Source organism: Staurois parvus, unplaced genomic scaffold, assembly GCF_062004578.1.
Source record: "Staurois parvus isolate SC_StPar_1 unplaced genomic scaffold, SC_StPar_1.0 ptg000031l, whole genome shotgun sequence".
NCBI lineage: Eukaryota > Metazoa > Chordata > Amphibia > Anura > Ranidae > Staurois > Staurois parvus.
The window spans coordinates 1,919,362-1,946,938 of NW_028317827.1; the positions used below are offsets into that span (position 1 = coordinate 1,919,362).

The window sequence follows — 27,577 nt, forward strand, 5'->3', positions numbered from 1 at the left end:
AGGAGGTGTGTTACTGGCCAGACCACCAGCTGAACACAGAGGGGAAAAAAAGCCAACTTATGCAGGCCATAGACGGGTCGTTTATCGGCCGAATTTTCGTCCGCATGAAAAATCGGCCAATATTCACGCCGTTAGTGGGGCCAGCCTGTCGGGCGTTTTTCGCGGATCTTCTCATTTCTTTTTATCGGTGATGTTGGAAAATCCACGAAAAATGGCCGTTTTTTGTGGACATTGGTGGCAACGTTCTGGACGCGTTTTTGCATGCTCATTTTTGACACGTTTTACGGTGCATTTTTGATGCGTTTTTTTACGCATTCCAGTGTTTTGTATACATTCCAGTTAATTTTTCCCCTCTCTTTTTCTTCAATTTAAATAGGGACGTGTGTTCAATTTTGGTGCGTTCTGGTGTGCCTTTGATGCGTTTTAGGGTCAGTTCACGCTTTAAAAATGCAGTCAAAATGCGTTCCAGATGTCTTTTTGCATGCATGTTTTTGGTGCGTCCAGTGCATTTTTAGCGCATTGCAGTGCGTTTTTTATGCATTCCAGTTAATTTTTTTCTCCTCTCTTTTTCTTCAATTTAAATAGGAACATGTGCATTCCTGCGTGTTTTTGGTGCATTTTGGTGCGTTCCGGTGCAACTTTAATGCGTTTTACTGCTTTCCAGTGCAGTTCTGTGCAGAAAAAATGCCGCCTGTTCTACTTTTTTTGCCTGCACCTGGAACGCACTGGAACTGCAAGCACTGATGGGATCTATGACATTGACAACCATATAACCTACTTTCTGTGCATTTTGAATGCAGAAAAAAAGCAACAGAAACGCATGTAGTGTGAACTGACCCTTAGGCTGGGTTCACACTTGCGCGGTGCGGCATATCGCATGTGATTCGTGAAAAAACCGCACTGCATTCCTGTGCAAATCACATGTGAATTGTATGCAGTGTGATTGAAGCCATACATCTTGTATGACTCAAATCGCACGGCATCCGCACCCTTTTTTTGGTCCACAGTAGAATCGGATCGCATGGGTGTGATTATTCACATGGCACTGCATCTAGAATCGGATCGCATGGGTGTGATTCTTCACATCGCACTGCACCTAGAATCGGATCGCATGGGTGTAATTATTCACATGGCACTGCATCTAGAATCGAATCGCATGGGTGTAATTATTCACCTCGCACTGCATCTAGAATCGGATCGCATGGGTGTAATTATTCACATGGCACTGCATCTAGAATCGGATCGCATGGGTGTAATTATTCACATGGCACTGCATCTAGAATCGGATCGCATGGGTGTGATTATTTACATGGCACTGCATCTAGAATCGGATCGCATGGGTGTGATTATTCACCTCGCACTGCATCTAGAATCGGATCGCATGGGTGTAATTATTCACATTGCACTGCATCTAGAATCGGATCGCATGGGTGTAATTCTTCACATGGCACTGCATCTAGAATCGGATCGCATGGGTGTAATTATTCACATGACACTGCATCTGGAATCAGATCGCATGGGTGTAATTATTCACATGACACTGCATCTGGAATCAGATCGCCTGGGTGTAATTATTCACATCTCACTGCATCTGGAATCGGATCGCATGGGTGTGATTCTTCACATGGCACTGCATCTAGAATCGGATCGCATGGGTGTGATTCTTCACCTCGCACTGCATCTAGAATCGGATCGCATGGGTGTGATTATTCACTTCGCACTGCATCTAGAATCGGATCGCATGGGTGTAATTATTCACCTCGCACTGCATCTAGAATCAGATCGCATGGGTGTGATTCTTCACATGGCACTGCATCTAGAATCGGATTGCGTGGGTGTGATTATTCACATCGCACTGCGTTTTGTGGACTGATTTCGGGGTGTTGTTAACATACACACCTGCTGCGGTTCTCATGAATGGGGTGCGATTGTGATGCAGTGTGGAATTCGCCCAGAAAACGCTGCCAGTGTGAACACAGGCTGAATGCCAATGATATTTGTATTGTTATAGATATTCTATCGCAGTGTCTGTAGTAGTGGACGGATGTTGTACGGTGTGGATGATATTTGTATTGTTTTAGTCGCTCTATCGCAGTGTCTGTAGTAGTAGTGGATGGATTTTGTATGGTGTGGATGTTGTATGGTGTGGATGATATTTGTATTGTTTTAGTCATTCTATCGCAGTGTCTGTAGTAGTGGACGGATTTTGTATGGTGTGGATGATATTTGTATTTAGTCATTCTATGGCAGTGTCTGTAGTAGTGGATGGATGTTGTACGGTGTGGATGATATTTGTATTTAGTCATTCTATGGCAGTGTCTGTAGTAGTGGATGGATGTTGTACGGTGTGGATGATATTTGTATTTAGTCATTCTATCGCAGTGTCTGTAGTAGTGGACGGATTTTGTATGGTGTGGATGATATTTGTATTTAGTCATTCTATGGCAGTGTCTGTAGTAGTGGATGGATGTTGTACGGTGTGGATGATATTTGTATTTAGTCATTCTATGGCAGTGTCTGTAGTAGTGGATGGATGTTGTACGGTGTGGATGATATTTGTATTGTTTTAATCATTCTATCGCAGTGTCTGTAGTAGTGGATGGATTTTGTACGGTGTGGATGATATTTGTATTTAGTCATTCTATGGCAGTGTTTGTAGTAGTAGTGGATGGATGTTGTACGGTGTGGATGATATTTGTATTGTTTTAGTCATTCTATAGCAGTGTCTGTAGTAGTGGATGGATGTTGTACGGTGTGGATGATATTTGTATTGTTTTAGTCATTCTATAGCAGTGTCTGTAGTAGTGGATGGATGTTGTACGGTGTGGATGATATTTGTATTTAGTCATTCTATCGCAGTGTCTGTAGTAGTGGATGGATTTTGTACGGTGTGGATGATATTTGTATTTAGTCATTCTATGGCAGTGTCTGTAGTAGTGGATGGATGTTGTACGGTGTGGATGATATTTGTATTTAGTCATTCTATCGCAGTGTCTGTAGTAGTGGATGGATGTTGTACGGTGTGGATGATATTTGTATTTAGTCATTCTATCGCAGTGTTTGTAGTAGTAGTGGATGGATGTTGTACGGTGTGGATGATATTTGTATTTAGTCATTCTATGGCAGTGTCTGTAGTAGTGGACGGATTTTGTATGGTGTGGATGGATTTTGTACGGTGCGGGTGATTGATGAAGTGTATGGTTCAGCGACAAGCTGCATTCTGTGACATTTGTAGGTGTGGGGTTTGGACAGACGTTAGATGATGCGTTTGTGTTGCAGCCGTGGCCGGTGTAAAGTGCAGTTTTCATCTCCTGGCCGTCTGCTGCCTTCTCCTCAGCGTCTGTCTGTAAGCCTCTCCTCTCCTTCCCGGCTGATCCTGACCTCTGCGTCTGCTCAGCTCACACACACACATACAAAACGCTCGGCATTTATTCTTCGCCTTAACCTCCTGCTTCCCAAACCGCAGAAAAAATCAACTCGATTGTCTTTTTTTTTTTTTTTTGCTGCACTTCCCAAAACGGGAACATTTTTTCTTTGGCACCCAATCAGGGGGCCCGGTGGGGGGAGTCCAGCCAATCGTCATCCCGATGACATCCTGGTCCCCCTCCGTGTGAGAGTCAGTCATGTCTCACGTTCCTCCTGCACGGATGCCTAGAAGACGGGAATCGCACGGAGACGAAGCCGAGCCGGGAAGGGGCTGAGCCCAGCAGAAATCAAAGCTTTCTTCTCTTCCTCGCTCTCTCCTTCACGTAACCTGGCAACACAGAAACCAGCCAGACCACACGGTACTCCTTGGGGGGGGTGGTTTTTTTTTCTCCCCCCCGCATCTTGTCACCTCTAGCCGCTCGCTGCAGGCGAATCGCAGATCGAGGTGCCCGGGCTGCGCCCGTCAAGACGTGACAGATGCCTTTCCATTAGGCTCTCCGCCACCGCCGGCGTTCTCACCCCCCCCGGGGGGGGGGGGCAGCCTTGAAAAGTTCTCCGGTGGTCTTCCTCCGCTCCTAACGAGGCTGGGATGTCGCTTGGCGTGCGCCTGTGCAGGATCGTGTCCCGGAGGTGCGGAGCCGGCTCCCCGGAGCTGCCACTTTCCGTAGTGTGACGGCAGGAATCCCATCAAAGGACATGAGACGGTTCATCTACTGTAAGGTGGTCCTGGCCACGTCCCTGGTGTGGGTGCTGGTGGACGTCTTCCTGCTCCTCTACTTCAGTGAATGTAACAAATGTGACGACAGGAAGGACCGATCTCTGCTGCCTGCGCTCAGGGGTAAGGTTCAACTCTGCATGGGCACCGGGGAAAGGGAGGGGGGGGGGTAAAATCTGGCTGCAGGCGACCGTGCCGTCTGATCCGGGTGACATTGCCGGGAGCCTCTCCAAAGTAGCACGAGACGCAAAGTTGAGGATGGGAACGCTCATCGTACGCGCTTTGGACATGGACGCGTGAAGGGGGGCTAAAATAAGTGATCAGCGTGAAAATCCACCATACACCTTACAATCTGATCATACAATCCACTCTGGATTGGTCAAAAACTATGTCGTCATGGGGCTGATTTACTAAACGCCAACTGACTTGGGAAGTGAAGGTGCGCCAGAGTTTAGTAAATGAGGGGGAGCCCTGCTGACGTCCATCATCCAATCACGTGCAAGCAAAAGGCTGCTTATTATTATTATTATTATTATCTTCCTTGCATGTGATTGGGTCTTTGCAGAGTGAAGCTGCACCTCGTTTTCCATATACTTGTATACATAGTATCCTCTTCTCTTTGTATTGCTTCCTTTGTGGGAAATCCCTGGTGGTCCTGCTAGTCCCTCTGCTTTCCCATTAAAAACTGACCACACTAGGCATGAAAGCAGAGCGTGGTCAGTTCTCTAGCTGTGTTGGGCAGGACTGTCTTAATGCATGGGCACTACCCAGGGGCCCCATGATAATCTTGCTTTGCATCATACTTAACAGTTGTCCTGGATTTGCCAGGACAGTCACGCTTTTTACTAAGCTGTCCCGGGATGGCCTGAGCAGTGCCCCAGAACCTGTATTGTGCCCCCCTTACTCCCCCTGTACTGTGCCCCCCTTACTCCCCCTGTGCTGTGCGCCCCTTACTCCCCCTGTGCTGTGCCCCCCTTACACCCCCTGTATTGTGCCCCCCTTACACCCACTGTGCTGTGTCCCCCTTACTCCCCCTGTGCTGTGCCCCCTTACACCCCCTGTATTGTGCCCCCCTTACTCCCCCTGTATTGTGCCCCCCTTACTCCCCCTGTATTGTGCCCCCCTTACTCCCCCTGTGCTGTGCGCCTCTTACTCCCCCTGTGCTGTGCGCCCCTTACTCCCCCTGTGCTGTGCCCCGCTTACACCCCCTGTATTGTGCCCCACTTACACCCACTGTGCTGTGTCCCCCTTACTCCCCCTGTGCTGTGCCCCCCTTACACCCCCTGTATTGTGCCCCCCTTACTCCCCCCATGCTGTGCCCCCCTTACTCCCCCCCTACTGTGCCCCCCTTACTCTCCCCGTATTGTGCCCCCCTTGCTCCCCCTGTACTGTGCCCTCCTTGCTCCCCCTGTACTGTGCGCCTCTTACACCCCCTGTGCTGTGCCCCCCTTACACCCCCTGTGCTGTGCGCCCCTTACTCTCCCTGTACTTTGCCCCCCTTACTCTCCCTGTACTGTGCCCCCCTTACTCCCCTGTACTGTGCCCCCCTTACTCCCCCTGTGCTGTGCCCCCCTTACTCTCCCTGTACTGTGCGCCCCTTACACCTCCTGTGCTGTGTGCCCCTTACACCCCCTGTGCTGTGCCCCCCTTACTCTCCCTGTGCTGTGCCCCCCTTACTCCCCCTGTGCTGTGCCCCCCTTACTCCCCCTGTGCTGTGCCCCCCTTGCTCTCCCTGTACTGTGCCCCCCTTGCTCCCCCTGTACTGTGCCCCCTTACTCCCCCTGTACTGTGCCCCCCTTGCTCCCCCCTGTACTGTGCCCCCCTTGCTCTCCCTGTACTGTGCCCTCCTTGCTCCCCCTGTACTGTGCCCCCCTTACTCCCCCTGTACTGTGCCCCCCTTGCTCCCCCCTGTACTGTGCCCCCCTTGCTCCCCCCTGTACTGTGCCCTCCTTGCTCCCCCCTGTACTGTGCCCCCCTTGCTCCCCCCTGTACTGTGCCCTCCTTGCTCCCCCCTGTACTGTGCCCCCCTTGCTCCCCCCTGTACTGTGCCCCCCTTGCTCCCCCTGTACTGTGCCCTCCTTGCTCCCCCTGTGCTGTGCCCCCCTTACACCCCCTGTGCTGTGCCCCCCTTACTCCCCCTGTGCTGTGCCCCCCTTACACCCCCTGTGCTGTGCACCCCTTACTCCCCCTGTGCTGTGCCCCCCTTACTCTCCCTGTACTGTGCCCCCCTTACTCCCCCTGTGCTGTGCACCCCTTACTCCCCCTGTGCTGTGCCCCCCTTACTCCCCCTGTACTGTGCCCCCCTTACTCCCCTTGTACTGTGCCCCCCTTACTCCCCCTGTACTGTGCCCCCCTTACTCTTCCTGTGCTGTGCCCCCCTTACTCCCCCTGTGCTGTGCCCCCCTTACTCCCCCTGTGCTGTGCCCCCCTTACTCCCCCTGTGCTGTGCCCCCCTTACTCTCCCTGTACTGTGCCCCCCTTACTCCCCCTGTGCTGTGCCCCCCTTACTCTCCCTGTACTGTGCCCCCCTTACTCCCCCTGTGCTGTGCCCCCCTTACTCTCCCTGTACTGTGCCCCCCTTACTCCCCCTGTACTGTGCCCCCCTTACTCTCCCTGTACTGTGCCCCCCTTACACCCCCTGTACTGTGCCCCCCTTACTCTCCCCGTACTGTGCCCCCCTTACTCTCCCTGTACTGTGCCCCCCTTACTCTCCCTTTACTGTGCCCCCCTTACACCCCCTGTACTGTGCCCCCCTTACTCTCCCCGTACTGTGCCCCCCTTACTCCCCCGTACTGTGCCCCTGGGCAATAGGGGATCATGGGGCCCCTGTGTCCTTGTCCAAACTGCAAAAAGCCTGTGAAAAAGGTACCAGGGGCATCTCATGGGGCCCCCTTCTGACCCCGGGCCCTCGGGCAGTGCCCGAGTTTCCAAATGATCAGTCTGCCCCTGGCAAGGGCTCACCTAATTGGATACAAATCGATTGGTTGGATTAGGTAGGTCCTCATTTTACATGGTTTCTAAGGTGACATAGGCTCACCACACACGGTACAATCTGATTGTACATTCTCAGTACGGCTTACTCCACACATTAACATCTGATTGTACAATCTCCTCTAGATTTACCAACAACTATGTACAGCAAGGTCGTGCCTGATTGGATACAAACAGATCAGTTAGATTAGGTAGGCGCTCACTTTACATCTAAGGCTCACCATACACGTTACAATCTGGCTGTACAATTTCTGTACAATCAACTATGTATTATGAAGACCTACTTAAATGATCCAATCGATTTGTATCCAGTCAGGCTGGCCCTTGCTCTACATACTTATGGGAAGATCTAAAGGAGATTATACAATCAAATTGTAAACTGTGTTTCATGCACACAGATTGTATGGTCAGATTGTAGCGTGTATGGTGACCCTTCAGTCTTCCAATAGGTGTGTAGTGTCATGGCCTGCCAGATTAGATACAGATTGATTGGACAGTGTAGGGATGACCCCACGTTACATAGTTTTAGTAACTATAAAGATGGTTGTACAGAGATTGCACAATCAGAATATTCTGTGTACGGTGACCCTTCACCTGGACATACACCATACAATCTGATTGTACAATCTCCTTTAGATCTACCATCAACTATTTAGTGCAAAAGCTTGCCTGATTTGATACTAACTGAATGGAATGTTCAGGTCGGTCCTCATATTCCATAGATTTAATAGTGCTAAAGGAGATTGCATGGAGCCTGTACAATCTGATTGTATAGAGTATGGCCAGCTTTAGATCTACCAACAACTATGCTATGCAAGGGCCTGCCTGATCAGACACAAACTGATTGAATAGATGAGGAATTGTACGTCCTTTTATGACGTTTTACTAAATCTACATTCGATTACACAGAGATTGTATGATCAGATTGTAATGTGTATGGTGACATTAAAGCCTCGTTTATACTTGCTGTGCTCACTGAAGAGTGATCCGCATTTGGGTCGCTCTTCAGAGAGAATTTGACAGATGGAAATGTTGCGTCGCCTTTTCACTGTCCGTTTTAACCCCATAAGTGCCGGACTAGCATGCCGCAGCCACCTTCATTGCACGGGAAGGGATCACATTTGGAGAGTGATAGGTCCACCGAACGTGATGGAGGATATCATTCCTGCTGTAGCTGTGAAGCATGTGTACACCCCCTCAATGCTGCTTTGCAAGCTAAAGGGGGGGGGGCAAGTGGGGGGTGGTAAAAGGGCTGCTCAACTGCAGGGTTTTACCATTCCCCATCACTAGTATTAAAAGCAGCCATGTTATCTGCTTTTCTTGAATCCTTGTGAACTCCTGTCAGCGCTCGGGGGAGGGGGGGATTTACTAACAATGGAGCATTCATGACACTCTAAACACCGCAGGGGCGGACTGACAACTCATGGGGCCCCCGGGCAATAGGGGATCATGGGGCCCCTGTGTCCTCACCCACACTCAAACCACACCCAAAAAAGCCTATGAAAGGTATCAGGGGCATCTCATGGGGCCCCCTACTGGCCCCGGGCCCTCGGGCAGTGCTTGAGTTCCCAAATGGTCAGTCCGCCCCTGAAACATCGGCATCCACTGCCTATTGTCCTCCAGAGGATTCCCCCCCCCCCCCCCTTCCTGACAGGCCATTTTTGCGATACGGCGCTGCGTTATTTTAACTAACAATTGCGCGGTCATGCAATGCTGCACCCACATGAAATGTACGTCCTTTTTTGCCAACAAATTGATCTTTCTTTCGGTGGTCTTTGATCGCCTGTGCGGTTTTTATTTTTTGCGTTATAAACAAAAAAATCTGAGGCTGCAAATGGCAGCGCAGGTAGGAAATGCGAAATCACACATATATACAGATATATATATATAATATACGTGATTTGTGCACCTGTGCCTCCCTGTAGCAGTATTTCTGCTATAGGGCAGCGCAGAAGCGGTTAATGGGGGGTGGTTGGTGGGCGGCAAAAATGCATCTCAACCGCAAATCTAAATGAGGTCTAATGCAGGCCATAGACCAGGGGTGGACTGACCATTTGGAAACTGGGGCACTGCCCGAGGGCCCGGGGTCAGTAGGGGGCCCCATGAGATGCCCCGGTACCTTTTTCATAGGCTTTTTTTAGTTTGGGCAAGGACACAGGGGCCCCATGATCCCCTATTGCCCGGGGGCCCCATGAGTTGTCAGTCCACCCCTGCCATAGACGGTTCGTTTATCGGACAATTTTTCGTCTGAAAAATGAAACGTCGTTCATTCTGTAATCCGATGTTGCCACCAATGATTTCGAAAATTGGTCATTTTTCACGAATTTTCCAGCATGACCGATAAACGAAATGAGAAGGAACTGCAAAAATCGGCCGATGCCATTGCCCCACCAACAGTGTGAAAATCGGCCAATTATTCTTTCGGACAAAAAATCAGCCGATTTTCAAACTGTCTATGGCCTGCATAAGGTCTCGTTCCCATGGGGCATATTACAGGGAGACTGTGGGGTGGATTTACTAAAACTGGAGAGGGCAGAATCTGGTGCAGCTGTGCATGGCAGCCAATCAGCTTCTACCTTCAGTCTGTTCAGTGAAGCTTTGACAATAAATTGTGGAAGCTGATTGGTTCTATGCAGAGCTGCACCAGCTTTGGCACACTCCATTGTTAGTAAATGACCCCCAATGTGTCAGTGATGTGCATTGCAGAGGACGGTGCTGTTCCCATGGCCGTGCTTGCATTGCATTCTGATATAATGTATCCGACATGCAGCATTTAGCTGGCTTTACCGCTCCCCAAATCCCGCTATTCATGCCAATGTAAATGCACTTCAAGTGCCTCCCAAACGCTCCCTGTGGCATCTACAGCGCATTGAGAAAATGTTACTAGCTGATAGTGATGGGCTGAACACCCCCGTTTGGTTCATGGTCACCTGTTTGGTTCATGGTCGAATATTCCAACCTAACAAACGTTTGACCGCAATCTTCGAGCAGAGGGGACAAGTCACGAAGCAGTATCTTACCACACGTGAGCATGCACAGCTACTACAATACTGCAGGAGGTCTATTATTAGGTCATGTGGTATTTTAGGACATTCTTGAATGTACAGCTGAATGTAAAAAAGAATTGCTGGCAATTAAAAAAAACCAGCGTGGGCCACCCCCCATCCAGCCAAGCCCTTTGGGTCTGGTATGGATTTTGAGGGGAAACCCCCATGTCAAAATGTAAAAAAAAATGGCGTGCCTCCCCCCCCCAAATCCATACCAGACCCTTATCCAAGCATGTATCCAAGCAGGTCAGGAAAGGGGGGGGGTATGAGCGAGTGTCCACACCCCCCAAACCATGCCAAGCCACATGCCCTCAACATGGGGGGGTGCTTTGCTCCCCCCAAAGCATTTTTTCCCCATGTTGATGGAGACAAGGGCCTATTGTGAGCAGGGGCGGACTGATCATTTGGCCACTCAGGCACTGCCCGGGGTCAGTAGGGGGCCCCATGAGATGCACCTGGTACCTTTAATTGGCTTTTTCATAGGCTTTTTTTGGCTGTGGGCAAGGACACAGGGGCCCCATGATCCCCTATTGCCCGGTGACCCCATGAGTTGTCAATCTGCCCCTGGTTGTGGGAGGTCTGCGGGCGGGGGGGCTTATCAGAATCAGAACCAGATCCCGGCTCACCCTATGTGAATGAATATGGGGTACATGGTACTGCTACTCATTCACAAAATAAAAACATATAGTGTAAAAATGACAGGAGACAGTCTTTGACAAATCCTTTATTAAAAACAAAAATGTTAAGTCCCCCAAAGTAGATCCAACAAAAATGAAAAAAAAAACATGTACTCCACACTGGCTCCCACCAACTGACAGTTCTTAAATATTTAAATATTTACTTAAATATTTAGGGGGCGGGGTCACAAAGTTGACATCACCAGGTGGCCCCCACTCCCTTGTGACATCATTATGTGCTGTGATTGACCAAAACATTGCACCTGATCTGTGGTCACTGTGGGGTACGGCAGGCGAACAGCTCACCGAATGCCCTTAACGTTCAGCTATTCACCCAACCCACGAACGGCCGATGTTCCAGTCAAACTTATGTTCAACTTGAATCTCAAGCCCAAGTCTACTGACTGAGGTGATAATACAAAATCCAGACAATAGAAAACCACCACAGAGGAGAAGCGTCTGGGGGCGTAATGTAACACAATACAAACGTGCCAAAACCACGTGCAATAAACGCGTTAATGGGCGTCCGTGGGATCTGCCATTCCAAACCGTGTCTAAACCAGCCCTTAGAGGCTCCCAGTAGCTGGACAGATCTGTAAGCGGCTGCTTGTAGTGTTGATACTGACAGTTGCGATTACACCGCCTGCAATGTCAGGATGACCGAATGGGGGGATTTCATCTCATCATGAGGTTATGTTTTAAAATGAAAGTGGTATTAGTCCCTTTTCACACGAGCGAGCGGATCAATGGGGTCTGCCTGTCTGTTTTTCAGGCGAACCCAATCAGTCCATCCATAGACTTCTATGGACCGGCGGGTGTCAGCGGATAATATTCCGCTGACACCCGCCGGCATCCTATCCGATCCTGTATGCCAAAAACAGACAGATGAGGATCCGTTCCTGATCCATCCAACTGATCGGATGACAATCGAGTGGAGATGGACAGGCGGTCTGTTTCCATCTGACCGTCCCATTGAAATCAGCAGGCAGTGTCTGTGTCTGCAGGAGTAGAGCGGACAGAGACCTGTCATCCGCCTGCTCAGTGAGGAATCTCTCCGCCGATCCCTGATACATTTTGATCACGTTGGCGGATCCGCCTCGTCTGAAAGGAGCCTTAAACCCAAAAGCAAACATTTATTAAATTGCATCTGACCAATTCTTAAGCCTAGTACACACGATCAGAAAAACGTACGAAAAATACCGCTTTTGAAGGGAACATGCGATAATCTGATCGTTATGTAACACAATACAAACGTGCCAAAACCACGTGCAATAAACACGTTAATGGGCGTCCGTGGGATCTGCCATTCCAAACCGCGTCTAAACCAGCCCTTAGAGGCTTGCAATCCGCTCCCAGTAGCTGGACAGATCTGTAAGCGGCTGCTTGTAGTGTTGACACTGACAGCTGCGATTACACCGCCTGCAATGTCAGGATGACCAAATGGGGGGATTTCATCTCATCGTAAGATATTTCAGATTATGTTTTTAAAATTAAAGAGGTTATTAGTCCCTTTTCACACGAGCGGAGGGGTCTGCCTGTCCGTTTTTCAGGCGAACCCGATCGGTCCATCCACAGTGGAAAATAGTCCGCTGACAGCCGCCGGCATCCGATCCTGTATGCCAAAAACAGATGCCAAAAACAGATGGATGGGGATCCGTTCCCCATCCATACAACGGATCGGATCGGATGACAACCGAGCGGAGACAGACAGGCGGTCTGTTTCCATCTGACCGTCCCATTGAAATCAGCGGGCAGTGTCTGCTCTGCAGGACTCCGATCCATTATGCTCAATCTGCAGGTCCGATCCATCCTGTGTGGATCGTCGGCTTGCTTTACAACTTACCTTTTTGTGTGAGCGGGTCCGGTGTCACCCCGTATAGGTTGTATGCCGACGATCCCTGCAGGATGGATCGGATCTGCAGATTGGGGAGGATAATGGATCGGACTCTGATCCATTATGCTCAATCCGCAGATCTGATCCATCCTGCGGGGCTCGTCGGAGGGGGTGTCACCAAGTGTTATCGAACTGGGTGACACCAACCCTAGGGATGCCCCTGAGTACACAGCTTTCATCTGAAATTATTCAAAGGGGCAAGCACGAAAATTTTTTTTTGCAAGATACCAATTCGTACGATTTTCGTTTAATCAGTACTTGTCTGAAAATACAATACAAATACTCAACATCACTTTCTAATCTTTATTCTGTTGCAGAACTTTAGTAACCTCTTCACTTTCGATATGAGACTAGCCTGCAAAAGAAAATGGACAATCGTTCGTCCGATATTCTCATGGTGTGTACGGGGCTTTATGCAGGCCAAATTTTTGGCCAAAAACCGAAAAATCAGTCGTTTTTTTGCCACCAATGATTACAAAAATCTGCCGTTTTTCATACATTTTTCAGCATGACCGATAAAAGAAATGAGGAGGAATCGCGAATATCTGCCGATGACATTGCCCCACTAATGGTGCGAATATCAGCCGATTATTCTTTCGGACGAAAATTCGGCTGATAAACGAACCATCTATGGTCTGCATTAGGCTGGGTTCACACCTGAGTGTAGCGGGAAGTCGTGTTCCCACTTTATGAAGAATATCTGCTTGTTGCACATAGGGCAGGCCGCTCACTTGAATGGTCTGCTCTACGTGTGACACATGCCCCTAAGAAGCGTGCTTTTCCATCGAGCGGTTTGCTGCGTTTGTAGCACATTTGCACCACGACAAAATGTGTGGCAAGAATGAGCCTGCTACCTCTGCTTAGGGTGCCATTAACGATGATTGCCACTGCAAGCACCAGCGCTCGTTTGTAGCGCGTTTCCAAAAAGTACAACAAACGTGTTTTCTATGCGCTTTGTCGCTCGTTCTGGAAATGCCAGGTGTGAATGGAGCCTTAGCCCTGGTTCACACGGAATGCGGCTTTCAAATTGCGCTTCTTCACTTGATGTAGCGCAATTTAAAAGCCGCTGATTAGTGTGATTTCATGTGAGGCTTGCCTGACATCTGTGCGATTTCATGCGCAGATGTCTATGGAAGTTGCACAAAATCGGCGCTGCACCGCAAAGTCAGAGTTGCACCGATCTGAGCAGTTCCATAGGCACAAATAGGGTGTAACTTGTTATCAATTTTGAACTGTCAAAACGCATGACATATCACATTGCTGTTAAAGGGGGCTTAGAGGCAGTGGCTGCATTCATTTTCTTTTTTAGGCTTTCTTTCCTCTATTTTCACCTGCTGATCCAGCCAGTAAGTTTGTTTCTCAAAAGAACAAGTTCTCATGCAGATATATCAGTTACAAGGATGAGGCAAACCATTCAACACTGACAGGTGTGTTTGAAATGGTCGGATTTTATTTATTTATGTAAAACCTTTATTCCAGAAGGGGAAAAAAAATGTTTGCTGTAAATGATTATAAAGTGTGAGGTGGAGTTTGGCTTCAATTTGTTAGTGTATCTAAATCTGCTAGTCCATTTAACACTCCCCTCCCCCCAAGTCTGACAATGCTGCTGTCCAAAGGTGTCTTCATTTCCAGTGTAGGCACAGAAGGTGTGTTAGGTTCCGTTCGAACCAATGCATTTTTAGTGCTTTTTGCAGAAACGCACTACAGTCCATTTCAGGGGCGGACTGACAACTCATGGGGCCCCCGGGCAATAGGGGACCATGGGGCCCCTGTGTCTTTGCCTAAACTCAAAAAAGCCTATGAAAAAGGTACCAGGGGCATCTCATGGGGCCCCCTAGTGACCCCAGGCCCTTGGGCAGTGCTCGAGTTTCCAAATGGTCAGTCTGCCCCTGGTCCATTTGGAACATGTTCACATCTATGCTTTTTTGAGCCGCTCAGTTTTTGGAAAGGATCAGGGACTTTTTTAAAAGCAAAAATCAAAATAAAAATACAAAGCGCGGCAAAACACAACAAAGATGCTGCAAAAACACAATACCATGCATTTTAGCAGCTTCTCCATTGAACCCTATTCACAACAGCCTTGTACCATGTGACAAGCTGTGACCAATCACAGCTCACTCAGTAGTTCTCCATGGCTGCAAGAATGCAGCCAGAGATAAGGAGAAATGATTGCTTTTACAGACTTTATGGGTCTAAAAGCAATCAGTGTAAAAAAAAAAAAAAAAAAAAAAAAATCTTCATCACCCCCCACAAGTAGTACAGTGTCACCATGGTGACACTGTACTGCTAGGGTGACAGTATGTAAAAAAAAAAACATAAATAATATAATATAAAATAAACATAATTAGTATAAAAAAATAAAAATGTAGAAAAAAGTTTAAAAATTATAATTTTTGGTTATAAACTAATTTGGATTATTTTTTTTACTAAAAAGATAATGGAATAAATGTTGGCCAAGATTTATGATGAAATATTATTTATTTGCAAAAATTTATAAGAAAAACACTTTTTTTCAAAATTTTTGGACATTTTCATTTACATAGCAAAAAAAAAATAAAAATCCCAGTGGTGCATAAATACCACCAAAATAAAGCTAAAAATATCATATGGGTGCAGTGTTGCATGACCGCGCAATTGTCATTCAAAGTGTGATAGCGCTGAAAATTGGCCTGGACAGGAAGGGGGTGAAAGTGTCCGGACTTGAAGTGGAACTTCCCATGTTCTGGGGGGTGACAGGATGCGCGTGCTTTTAATAGGCAGCAATAAAGGTGACTAGGATTTGTGTAGCGGCTGATCTTCTATATATTTATATACAGCATGATGACCAGTGTGGGAAGTGTACAGTACATCTCTATCCATGGTGTGTGCGGGTTTGTTTGTTTGTTTTCATTTTTCCATGTTTCAATTGTATTTCAGATTGGAGATCTCTGTCATTGTTGGTCTTGTTTGCTGCTACATTGTTCTCCTTATGTCCCTTTACAGATCTGATCTCGATGACCCAGGTCTGAGTTGTAATCAGGGGCGGACTGACAACTCATGGGGCCCCCGGGCAATAGGAGATCATGGTGCCCCTGTGTCCTTGCCCAAACTCAAAAAAGCCTATGAAAAAGGTACCAGGGGCATCTCATGGGGCCCCCTACTGACCCCGTGCCCTCGGGCAGTGCCCGAGTTTCCAAATGGTCAGTCCGCCCCTGGTTGTAATTGATTTGATTAGTGTGATGTACGGGGGCATTCTGCTTCTCTTCCTCAATATACAGCCCATACTTCGAGTCAGTACTGATTGAGCCTGGGTTCACACTTCTGCGGCACAGCATATCGCATGTGATGTGCACAGGAACCACACCGAATTCCTGTGAAAATCACATGCGAATTCTGTGCGGTGCGATTTGTGTCCACGAACACAAAACACACAGAAAAGTATCAGTTAAGGTACCAATAGTGTTTTCACAAGTACTCAAGAAAATATTCGGTTTTGGTGCATCCCTAAAAAAACCCAACAAATATACATACTTACCTACCTGTTGCATACAATTTGTATGGCTCGAATCGCATCGCATCCACACCAAAAAGGTGCAGGACCCCTTTTCTGGTCTGCACTAGAATCGGATCGCATGGGTATTCACACCCCTGCGTTCCAATTCTGTACATCGCACCGCGTTTTGCAAACCGATTTCAGGGTGTTGTTAACTTAACATACACACCCGCAGCGGTTCGCATGAACTGGGTGCGATTGTATTGCAGTGCGGAATTCGCTGAGAAACCACTGCAAATTCTGCACCGTAGCAGTATGAACCCGGGCTCAAGGATAATTATGGGAATTCCCAAAAAAATAGAGATGGACTGATACCATTTTTTTTTTGGCGAGTACCGATAACTGCTGACCAATCAGATGCCATCTATCAGAAACCGTCATTGCTGCAAGGAGAGGAAAGAAAGCAGCGGGGATTTCTCTCCTCTACTACCTCTGACACTCAGCATGGGATGGCTGTAGGGAGGTTTCCCTCACTTCCTGCATAGTGAGGCTATGACAGGCCTGGGTTCACACAGCAGCAGTGGGGAAACTGCATGCGATTTGGACAGGAATCACATTACTGTTCAAATCACATGCTAATCTTTGTGGTGCAATTTGTGTCCATTACCGTAAATCGCACAGCAAAGTATCAGTTAAGGTACCAATAGTGTTTTCACAAGTACGAGTACTCAAGAAAATATTCGGTAGTGGTGCATCCCTGAAAAATAAAAAGCAAATATACATACTTACCTTCCTGCTGCAGCATTGTTCCAGTGCTGCATCTGTGCTGTGCCGGCTCTAAGCCCGAGAACTAAGTGATCAAAGACTGCTGATTGCTCCATTCTTGGGTCTGCTCTGAGCTCAGAGCGGTGACTGTCAGTCACTGATCTCTGTTCTGCCCCTCCAGTGCTCACTGGGTTGCTGGGCTGTGGTGGGGGCTGGAATGCCTGTCAGCGGTGCACTGAGAGGCTGAGCAAGTTGCTGATCAGAAATCTGGGTGGATCCCGACATTATTGTCGGGATTCACCCAGAGTCTGGAGCAGCTCTCTGTTGTCAGATGACTTTAGCTGATTCTGAGTCATAGGAGAACAAGTAAGTCCACTCTGGTGACCCACATGAGAGGTATGGCCAAAAAAACTTTTAAAGTGTTTTAAAGCTGGCCATACATTGAACATATTTCAGACAGTTCCTGAAGAACAGGACAAAACAGGCTACTACAGTGATTTCCAGCTTCCTTGGGGATCTTACAGGTATGACTTGAACATACTTTTATTGGTCCAAACTGGTCTAATATGCCTATATAAAAATTGGCTAAACTGCAGCTTTAAGGGCTCATTTATACTTGCTTCAGCATATGGCATTGGACACGCATTTTTAAAGCACTCTGAATGCCAATCAAAGCCCCTGTCACTAAATCAAATGGTTAGCTTACAGTTCTGTTTACACGTTGTGTTTGCTTTGTTCAGAAATTATACCCCATGCCGCTGTCTTGGTTCTTCAAAGTGTCTCCAAAGCCTCTAAAGAAGTCTACGACAAAGCTTGCTAACAGCACCTGCAGCTTTTGAGAGGCTTTTATTAAGATTTAGCTTTGCTTTGTTTTGGAGGTATTGCAGGTATGAGATAACCCAGGATGCACTGGGAAGCCAACAAGTGAATTGGAAAGCTGCCATCAGCAATTATTACTGTTTCATGTGTATATATTCTGGAAGTGTCTGGTGCAGACATCATATCTGGTGTGCAGCGTGGAGCAGCAGGAATGTGAGTAGGGTCCAGACCAGAGCAGAAGAACCAACAGACGGCATGCATGCTGTGCAACATGGGAAGGTAAGTGGGGACCGGAGAGAGGAATAAGTGGCCGAGCTGGGGGACTAGAGCAGGAGAAGCTAGCAATGTCACACGTGGTGTGCAGCATGAGAGCAATATAGCGGGAGGTGAGCGGGGAGCAGAGAGTGAGAGAGGAGGATCATCAAACTAGAGGATCAGCAGAGCCGGGGGTTATTATTGAGTGGGGGATCAGCAGAGCGGGGGGTTACTACTGAGTGGGGGATCAGCAGAGCCAGGGGTTACTACTGAGTGGGGGATCAGCAGAGCTGGGGGTTACTACTGAGTGGGGGATCAGCAGAGCTGAGGGTTACTACTGAGTGGGAGATCAGCAGAGCTGGGGGTTACTACTGAGCAGAGAATCAGCAGAGCTGTGGGTTACTACTGAGCGGGGGATCAGCAGAGCTGGGGGTTACTACTGAGTGGGGGATCAGCAGAGCTGAGGGTTACTACTGAGTGGGGGATCAGCAGAGCTGGGGGTTACTACTAAGTGGGAGATCAGCAGAGCTGGAGGTTACTACTGAGCAGAGAATCAGCAGAGCTGGGGGTTACTACTGAGTGGGGGATCAGCAGAGCTGAGGGTTACTACAAAGTGGGAGATCAGCAGAGCTGAGGGTTACTACTAAGTGGGAGATCAGCAGAGCTGGGGGTTACTACTCAGCAGAGAATCAGCAGAGCTGGGGGTTACTACTGAGTGAGGGATCAGCAGAGCTGGAGGTTACTACTGAGTGGGGGATCAGCAGAGCTGAGAATTTCTACTGAGTGGGGGATCAGCAGAGCTGGGGATATTACTGAGCAGGGAATCTGCTGAATGTGCGTACCAATGAGCTGGGGATCTGCTAAACAGGGGTAATAATGAGCTGAATTTCTACTGAGTGGGGGTACTACTGAGCTGCGGTTCTATTGGTGCCCTTTAAAACAAATAGAAAGTCAACACACACAGGGCATTTGCCAAGCTTCACTAAAGCTTCAAAAAAGCATCACCGAAAGATCAAAAACACACCAAAAAGTATAATGAAGTTTTACTTTGTGCTATAAAACATATCCAATAAAAAAAAATCTAATTTCTTTATAAATTTTGGCCAAACTGTATTCTGCTACATGTCTTTAGTAAAACAAAAATACCAATACATGTATAACAATCGGTTTGCGTGAAAGTCATTACTAATGGTGGTGATCAGTGACTTATAGTGGGACTTTGATAGTGTGGTAGGCAATCTGACACTGCCTGATATTGGGGAGGAACTAACTGCCACTCACATCACCAGTGACACTAATACAGTGATCAGTGATAATACTATACACTGTAACTGTACTAAGGACAATGGTTGGGAAGGGGTTAACATCTAGGGGGAGCGAGGGGTTAAATCTGTGCCTAACAATGTGTAATGTGTGCTGCTTTTACTAACAGATCTCTTTGTTAGTTATTTCTGCTTTGCAGGAATAAGAAACCGAGAGATCTTTCCCTCTGTGATTTTCAACACAGAGCTCTGGGCTGTGATTATACACAGCTGATCAGCAGGTCTTGGCCATGAGTCATTGGCTGGGACTTGCTAACAGACTCCTGCTGTGTACAATCACAACTGGTGCCAGGGGGGGAGGGGGAAGGGGTGCACATGCCCTAAACCCAGAAGCAGGTAGGTACATAGTACATCACTTTGCTTGCACGGCCACCCATCCACAGCATAAGTGGATATAGTTACACTCCATTCAAGACTCCACACTGCATCACATTGCACTGCGCTGGGGTGCAGTGACCTTCGGTGAATTCTGACGTACTTTGTGAGAAATGCAGCAAGTCTTCATTTTTCCCCAATATACATCACATCAGTGTTGTGTGAGCGGGGCACATAGAACGAATTGTTTTCTATTTTCCCTTGCAGTGACTGGCTTGATGATGCACATAAAAACACCAGTTGCTGCACATAGGGGTCTATTTACAGTATAAAAACAACAAAAACTTGCTGCTTGCACATCTTAGCTTTCACACAGGAATTGCTAATAATCCCTGTAATGTGTCCAATATATTTATTTTCTATGATCATCAGCTCCATCTAGTGGCCATAATGTGATATTTTCTGAAATAACTAAATCGGGAAAATACCATAATATGGCCACTAGATGGAGCTGACAATCATAGGAAATAAACATACACTATATTGCCAAAAGTATTGGAACACCCCTTCAAATCATTGGATTCAGGTTTCCCAATCACCTCCATGGCCACAGGTGTATAAAATCAAGCACCTAGACATGCAGACCGCTTCTGCAAACATTTGTGAAAGAATGGGTCGCTCTCAGAAGCTCAGGAAATTCAAGTATGGTACTGTGATAGGTTGCCACCTGTGCAGTAAGTCCATCCGTGACATTTCCTTGCTACTAAATATTGTTAGTGATATTATAACAAAGTGGAAGCAACTGGGAACAACGGCAACTCAGCCACCAAGTGATAGGCTACATAAAATGACAGAGCGAGTTCTGCGCATGCTGAAGCTCACAGTGTGCAGAAGTCGCCAACTGTCTGCAGAGTCAATAGCTAAAGATCTCCAAACTTCATGTGGCCTTCAGATTAGCACGACAACAGTGTGTAGAGAGCTTCATGGAATGGGTTTCTATGGCCGAGCAGCTGCATCCAAGCCTTACATCACCAAGTGCAATGCAAAGCGTTGGATGCAGTGGTGTAAAGCATGCCGCCACTGGACTCTAGAGCAGTGGAGACATGTTCTCTGGAGGGACCAATCATGCTTCTCTGTCTGACAATCCAATGGACGTGTCTGGGTTTGGTGGTTGCCAGTAGAATGGTACTTCCCTGACTGCATTGTGCCAAGTGTAAAGTTTGGTGGAAGGGGAATTATGGTGTGGGGTTGTTTTTCAGGGGTTGGGCTTGGCCCCTTAGTTCCAGTGAAGGGAACTCTTAAGGCGTCAGCATACCAAGACATTTTGGACAATTTCATGCTCCCAACTTTGTGGGAACAGTTTGGGAATGGCCCCTTCCTGTTCCAACATGACTGCCCACCAGTGCACAAAGAAAGGTCCATAAATACATACTGTAGATGAGTGAGTTTGGGGTGGAGGAACGTGACTGTCCTGCACAGAGTCCTGACCTCAACCCCATAGAACACCTTTGGGATGAATTAGAGTGGAGACTGTGAGCCAGGCCTTCTCGTCCGACATCAGTGCCTGACCTCACAAATGTGCTTCTGGAAGAATGGTCAAACCTTCCCATAGACACCCTCCTAAACCTTGTGGACAGCCTTCCCAGAAGAGTTGAAGCTGTTATAGCTGCAAAGGGTGGGGCCAACTCAATATTGAACCCTACGGACTAAGACTGGGATGCCATTGAAGTTCATGTGCGTGTAAAGGCAGGCCAACCAATACTTTTGGTAATATAGTATACGTGACCCCACACACAGGGCCCTATTCTCGGTCCCACACCGGGGATAGTGGTGATGTTAATGAGTGGGTGGAGACTAGTTCCCCATCAGGTCCACCTTGCTTTTGATTGGCAGGCGTCCCAATACTTTTGGCTATATAGTGTATGTGACCCCACACAGGGCTCTATTCTCGGTCCCACACCAGGGATAGTGGTGATGTCAATGAGTGGGTGGAGACTGATAGAGAACTAAATGACTAGTTCCCCATCAGGTCCACCTTGCTTTTGATTGGCAGGCGTCCCAATACTTTTGGCTATATAGTGTATGTGACCCCACACAGGGCTCTATTCCCGATCCCACACTGGGGATAGTGGTGATGTCAATGAGTGGTTGGAGACTGATGGAGAACTGAATGACTAGTCCCCCATCAGGTCCACCTTGCTTTTGATTGGCAGGCCAACCAATACTTTTGGCTATATAGTGTATGTGACCCCACACAGGGCTCTATTCTCGGTCCCACACCGGGGATAGTGGTGATGTCAATGAGTGGGTGGAGACTGATGGAGAACTGAATGACTAGTTCCCCATCAGGTCCACCTTGCTTTTGATTGACAGGGCACAGCAGCAAGCTATTGGACTGAGTAGTAGTTATGGATCCACCCACTGCCTTTTGCTGTCAATCAAAGTAAGGTGGACCTGTTTTGGTCCCCCATCAGGTCCACCTTGCTTTTGATTGGCAGGCGTCCCAATACTTTTGGCAATGTAGTTGTACATGACCCCACACACACACACAGGGCTCTATTCCCGATCCCACACTGGGGATAGTGGTGATGTCAAGGAGTGGGTGGAGACTGATGGAGAACTGAATGACTAGTCCCCCATCAGGTCCACCTTGCTTTTGATTGGCAGGCTCCCCAATACGTTTGGCAATACATATTTGACACATTTCGGGGATTATCCATGGAGGCCTCGTCCTCAGATTAGTTCTATATAGAGTCTGTAGTGTGCCGAGTCCCCTATGGCTGACTACAGATCATTCTGCTACACATGAGGCCCAGCTTGCCCGTGAAATGAGGCGACATGAATCTCCTTCGTTATACACACAATTATACACTCTAATTAGAAACACATTTTTAAAACCCGAACACCCGACGATAACATCATTTCCACTGGAATGGTCACACATAGAGGAATACAAGGAGAAATCACACTTGGAAGAATCATTTCGGAGAGGAAAGCTGGAAGAGATAAAGACAAACAATGTGTCCAAGCCGGGTGACGGCTGTAAACAACTTCTAGAAGGGATTCCTGTCATTCTGCTGAAGCTCATTTGCATTGCGGCCTCCTGTATGGAAATAGATTGAGATGATTGCTGACAGTGTGGGGGAGGGACTTGGACTCTCCTGACTGCTGTCACTTCCAGAATCCGGGCAGAATGTGACATCGGGGGAATTCATCAACAGAGCCGGGAACACCCGACACAAGTCCGCCCGACCCTGCGTTCAAAATGTCGCTGCTTGCACTCTGTTCATGAACCCAGAGCCACTGCTGAGGGGGAGTAGAAACAGCCCTTCTGTATGGAGCCAGCCAGGGGGCCTAGGCAAAACGGGGGCTTATTATCTTCTTTGGGTGCAGGAAGCTGTAAGGCCTGTTGTGCTGCTCCTAGGGGTGTCGGGCGTTTTTCTGCCTCCAATCGCCCCTGCATGTCAGCCTATGTGTCCATGCACATGTAGGCATTTAGAGGCTGAAAAAAACCCCAGTTTAGCACATCCAGGAGAAGCGGCATTTTGTCAAGAAAAAAAAATGGCGTTTGTAAACGCCTATAAACACCTGTAAGTAATCGGTCATACCGGGTGCGACTGCCATGCGATTCGCCATGTGATGCGAGTTTCAAATCGCATGGCAAGTCTGCAATTAAAGCGGTCATATCGGCGCGATTCCAACTTGGTCAAAGTCGCACCGATTTTGAAAGTAGCGCATGCACTACTTCAGGTGAAACTTGGAGAAACATCTGTGTCTTGCAAACTGCTGATGTCTTGCAAGTCGCACCTTGAGGGCCGGTTCACACAATAGAAACGCAGTCCAGATGCGTTCCAGATGCGTTCTGCATGCATGTTTTTGATGCATTTTTATGCGTTCCAGTACATTTTTGATGCGTTTTTGATGTGTACTTTTTAGGTATTCCAGTTCATTTTCCCCCCTCTATTTTTCTTCATTTTAAATAGGGACATGTGCGTTTTGGTGTGTTTCCAGTACGGTTTTAATCTGTCCATTTACAGATGAAAAACGGACCCCCATGTATTTTTATAGACTTGACGGATGAACATCTTTTTACATCTGTTAATGTTCGCATCCGTTAACATACGTTTTTTTTGAACGGAAAAAAACCCTAAACAAAAAAGGGAATGGATGAAAAACGGATGTCAACTGATGGAAACGTCAAGGGGGGTCATTTAGTTTGATGAGGTAATAGCTGGGTTTGCACCATCGTTTTATTTTGAGCGTTACACTGTTTTATGAATAGGTAGATGATTTGGCCGAAGCCTGCCACTGAGGTTTGAGTGTCTGTACTAGTGCACTCTCTCCCTCCCTGGCCACTGCTCCCACCATACTGACAGGGGGATGGCCGAGGAGTTTTGTAGTAGAGGTAGGCAGGGCCTGATGGGGAATGATTGACTGCTTTTTTTTTGGCAAATTCTTTTTATTAAAGTTTTGCAGATGTATAAAAAAAGTAGCAAAAAACAAAATGTACAAAAAGGTACAAAACGTAAGAAATACAAAAACAAAATTACAAAATGAAATGAAGCTAGGTCTCAAAAGAGCTAACTGGCAAAAATTACAGCAATAAGGGAAAAAGTAAAAGTTTTCATGACCACCAATCCCCCCCCCCCACCCCCCCACCGTGCAGTATAACCGTTTCCACCAAAACAGGTCCACTTTACTTTGACAGCAAAAGGCAGTGGGTGGAGCCATAACTACTACTCAGTCCAATAGCTTTCTGCTGTGCCCTGTCAATCAAAAGCAAGGTGGACCTGATGGGGAACTAGTCATTCAGTTCCCCATCAGTCTCCACCCACTCTTTGACATCACAACTATCGCTGGTGCGACAGCTGAATGGGACCGGGAATAGAGCCCTGTGTGGGGTCACGTACACTATATCGCCAAAAGTATTGGGACGCCTGCCTTTCCACGCACTGAACTGTAACCTCCCTGGCGGTATTCCCGAGTGTAGCTCGGGGTAAAGTTTCAGTACCACAAGCAGTAACCCCGAGCTACACTCGGGAATACCATGCAGCGCTGGTCTGGGATCCCTCAATCACTTACCTTGTCCTGCGCTCCCGCGATTTCCCTCCTGCAGTGTCCCCGGCAATGTCCTCCAGCGGATGCCGGCATCTGTCTTCTGGGTTCCGTTCCCTGCGAGCGTCAGGACATACGGGGGACGGAACCGGCGGGAAATTTGAAAATGACAAAAAGTGACATTCACTAAAATCACATAGTAAAAGAATACTGTATCAAACCATTTCACATACATTTTGTCCTGTGCCCTGCCTGCATTTTTACTGTTCTTTCTGCCTGGAAACTGAGAAACGTCCATGGCGTCCAAAAAACATCCCTTTAGGTCAAAATCGGTTTTAGACCGGCTAGAGAACAGCGATAGTAAATTAGAACCACTTGCAGAATTGAGTGATAATGATTTGTGGGGGAAATTCGTCATCAGACACTGAAAACGATTCTGCGACTTTGCTCAGTGATGTGCGAACTTGGAGCTATATTTCATATTTCAGTGTTTTTGGTTTGATTATATTATTGAATTAAATTTATTATTATATTATTATTTTTTATGATTATTTATTATATTATAATTTATGATTTCATGTTTCAAATTTTAACATACCCGGAATGTTTACTAGACTCTTGTTCAGACAGATTTCAGTGAATTATTCCTAAAAATTACAGGCCTACAATAAAACAAATTCATATTTCCATGCAGAAAATTTGTACTGCTTTGAGCACAGAAATATGGACATAATCAGACTGCTAGGGAGGTTAATGGAATCCAATTCGGGTCCATCGGGTTCAATATTGAGTTGGCCCCACCCTTTGCAGCTATAACAGCTTCAACTCTTCTGGGAAGGCTGTCCACAAGGTTTAGGAGGGTGTCTATGGGAAGGTTTGACCATTCTTCCAGAAGCACATTTGTGAGGTCAGGCACTGATGTCGGACGAGAAGGCCTGGCTCACAGTCTCCACTCTAATTCATCCCAAAGGTGTTCTATCAGGTTGAGGTCAGGACTCTGTGCAGGCCAGTCAAATTCCTCCACCCCAAACTCACTCATCCATGTCTTTATGGACCTTTCTTTGTGCATTGGTGTGCAGTCATGTTGGAACAGGAAGGGGCCATCCCCAAACTGTTCCCACAAAGTTGGGAGCATGCCATTATCCAAAATGTCTTGGTATGCTGATGCCTTAAGAGTTCCCTTCACTGGAACTAGGGGGCCAAGCACAACCCCCGAAAAACAACTCCACACTATAATCCCCCCTCCAACAAACGTTACACTTGGCACAATGCAGTCAGGCAAGTACCATTCTTCTTGTAACTGCAAAATCCAGACACGTCCATTGGATTGCCAGACAGAGAAGCGAGATTCATCATTCTAGAGAACACGTCTCCACTGCTCTATATAATGCCACCAGGGGCAGACTGACAACTCATGGGGCCCCCAGGGCAATAGGGGATCATGGGGCCCCTGTGCCCTTGCCCAAACTCAAAAAAACCTATGAAAAAGGTACCAGGGGCATCTCAGGGGGCCCCCTAATGACCCCGGGCCCTCAGGCAGTGCACGAGTTTCCAAATGGTCAGCCGCCCCTGAATGCCACTAACAGTTGACCGTGGAATATTTAGTAACAAGGAAATGTCACGGATGGATTTATTGCACAGGTGGCAACCTATCACGGCATCACGCTTGAATTCATTGAGCTCCTGAGAGCAACCCATTCTTTCACAAATGTTTGTAGAAGCAGTTTGCATGCCTAGGGGCTTGATTTTATACACCTGTGGCCATGGAGGTGATTGGAACACATGAATCCAATGATTTGGAGGGCTGGCCCAATACTTTTGGCAATATACAGGTGAAACTCAAAAAATTAGAATATCGTGCAAAAGTTCATTTATTTCAGTAATGCAACTTAAAAGGTGAAACTAATATATGAGATAGACTCATTACATGCAAAGCAAGATAGTTCAAGCCGTGATTTGTCATAATTGTGATGATTATGGCTTACAGCTCATGAAAACCCCAAATCCACAATCTCAGAAAATGAGAATATTACATGCAATCAATAAAACAAGGATTGTACATAGAACAATATCGGACCTCTGAAAAGTATAAGCATGCATATGTACTCAGTACTTGGTTTGGGCCCCTTTGCAGCAATTACTGCCTCAATGCGGCGTGGCATGGAAGCTATCGGCCTGTGGCACTGCTGAGGTGTTATGGAAGACCAGGATGCTTCAATAGCGGCCTTCAGCTCTTCTGCATTGTTCGGTCTCATGTCTCTCATCTTTCTCTTGGCAATGCCCCATAGATTCTCTATAGGGTTCAGGTCAGGCGAGTTTGCTGGCCAATCAAGCACAGTAATCCCTCAGTCATTGAACCAGGTTTTGGTGCTTTTGGCAGTGTGGGCAGGTGCCAAGTCCTGCTGGAAAATGAAGTCAGCATCCCCATAAAGCTGGTCTGCAGAAGGAAGCATGAAGTGCTCCAAAATCTCCTGGTAGACGGCTGCATTGACCCTGAACTTAATGAAGCACAGTGGACCAATACCAGCAGATGACATGGCTCCCCAAATCAACACAGACTGTGGAAACTTCACACTGGACTTCAAGCATCCTGCAGTGTGTGCCTCTCCATTCTTCCTCCATACTCTGGTTCCTTGGTTTCCAAATGAGATGCAAAAGTTGCTCTCATCAGAAAATAGGACTTTGGACCACTGAGCAACAGACCAGGTCTGTTTTTCTTTAGCCCAGGTAAGATGCTTCTGACGTTGTTTGTTGTTCAGGAGCAGCTTGACAAGAGGAATACGACATTTGAAGCCCATGTCCAGGATCCATCTGTGTGTGGTGG

General features: G+C 47.4%; 1 protein-coding gene across 3 annotated transcripts in view; it reads left to right on the plus strand.

The window, feature by feature from the left end:
• The first annotated feature begins 3,435 nt into the window (after window positions 1-3,435).
• The window catches only part of GALNT13 (polypeptide N-acetylgalactosaminyltransferase 13), a 398,708-nt gene continuing 374,566 nt past the window's right edge, over window positions 3,436-27,577 (plus strand). The window contains exon 1 of one of the 3 annotated variants that reach the window (XM_089659616.1): window positions 3,436-4,264. In XM_089659616.1, the coding sequence (XP_089515742.1) occupies window positions 4,123-4,264 (142 nt within the window). In that variant the 5' untranslated portion in view covers window positions 3,436-4,122. The remainder of the gene's footprint in view (window positions 4,265-27,577) is intronic. The other 2 variants (XM_089659625.1, XM_089659631.1) reach the window with 2 other exon arrangements.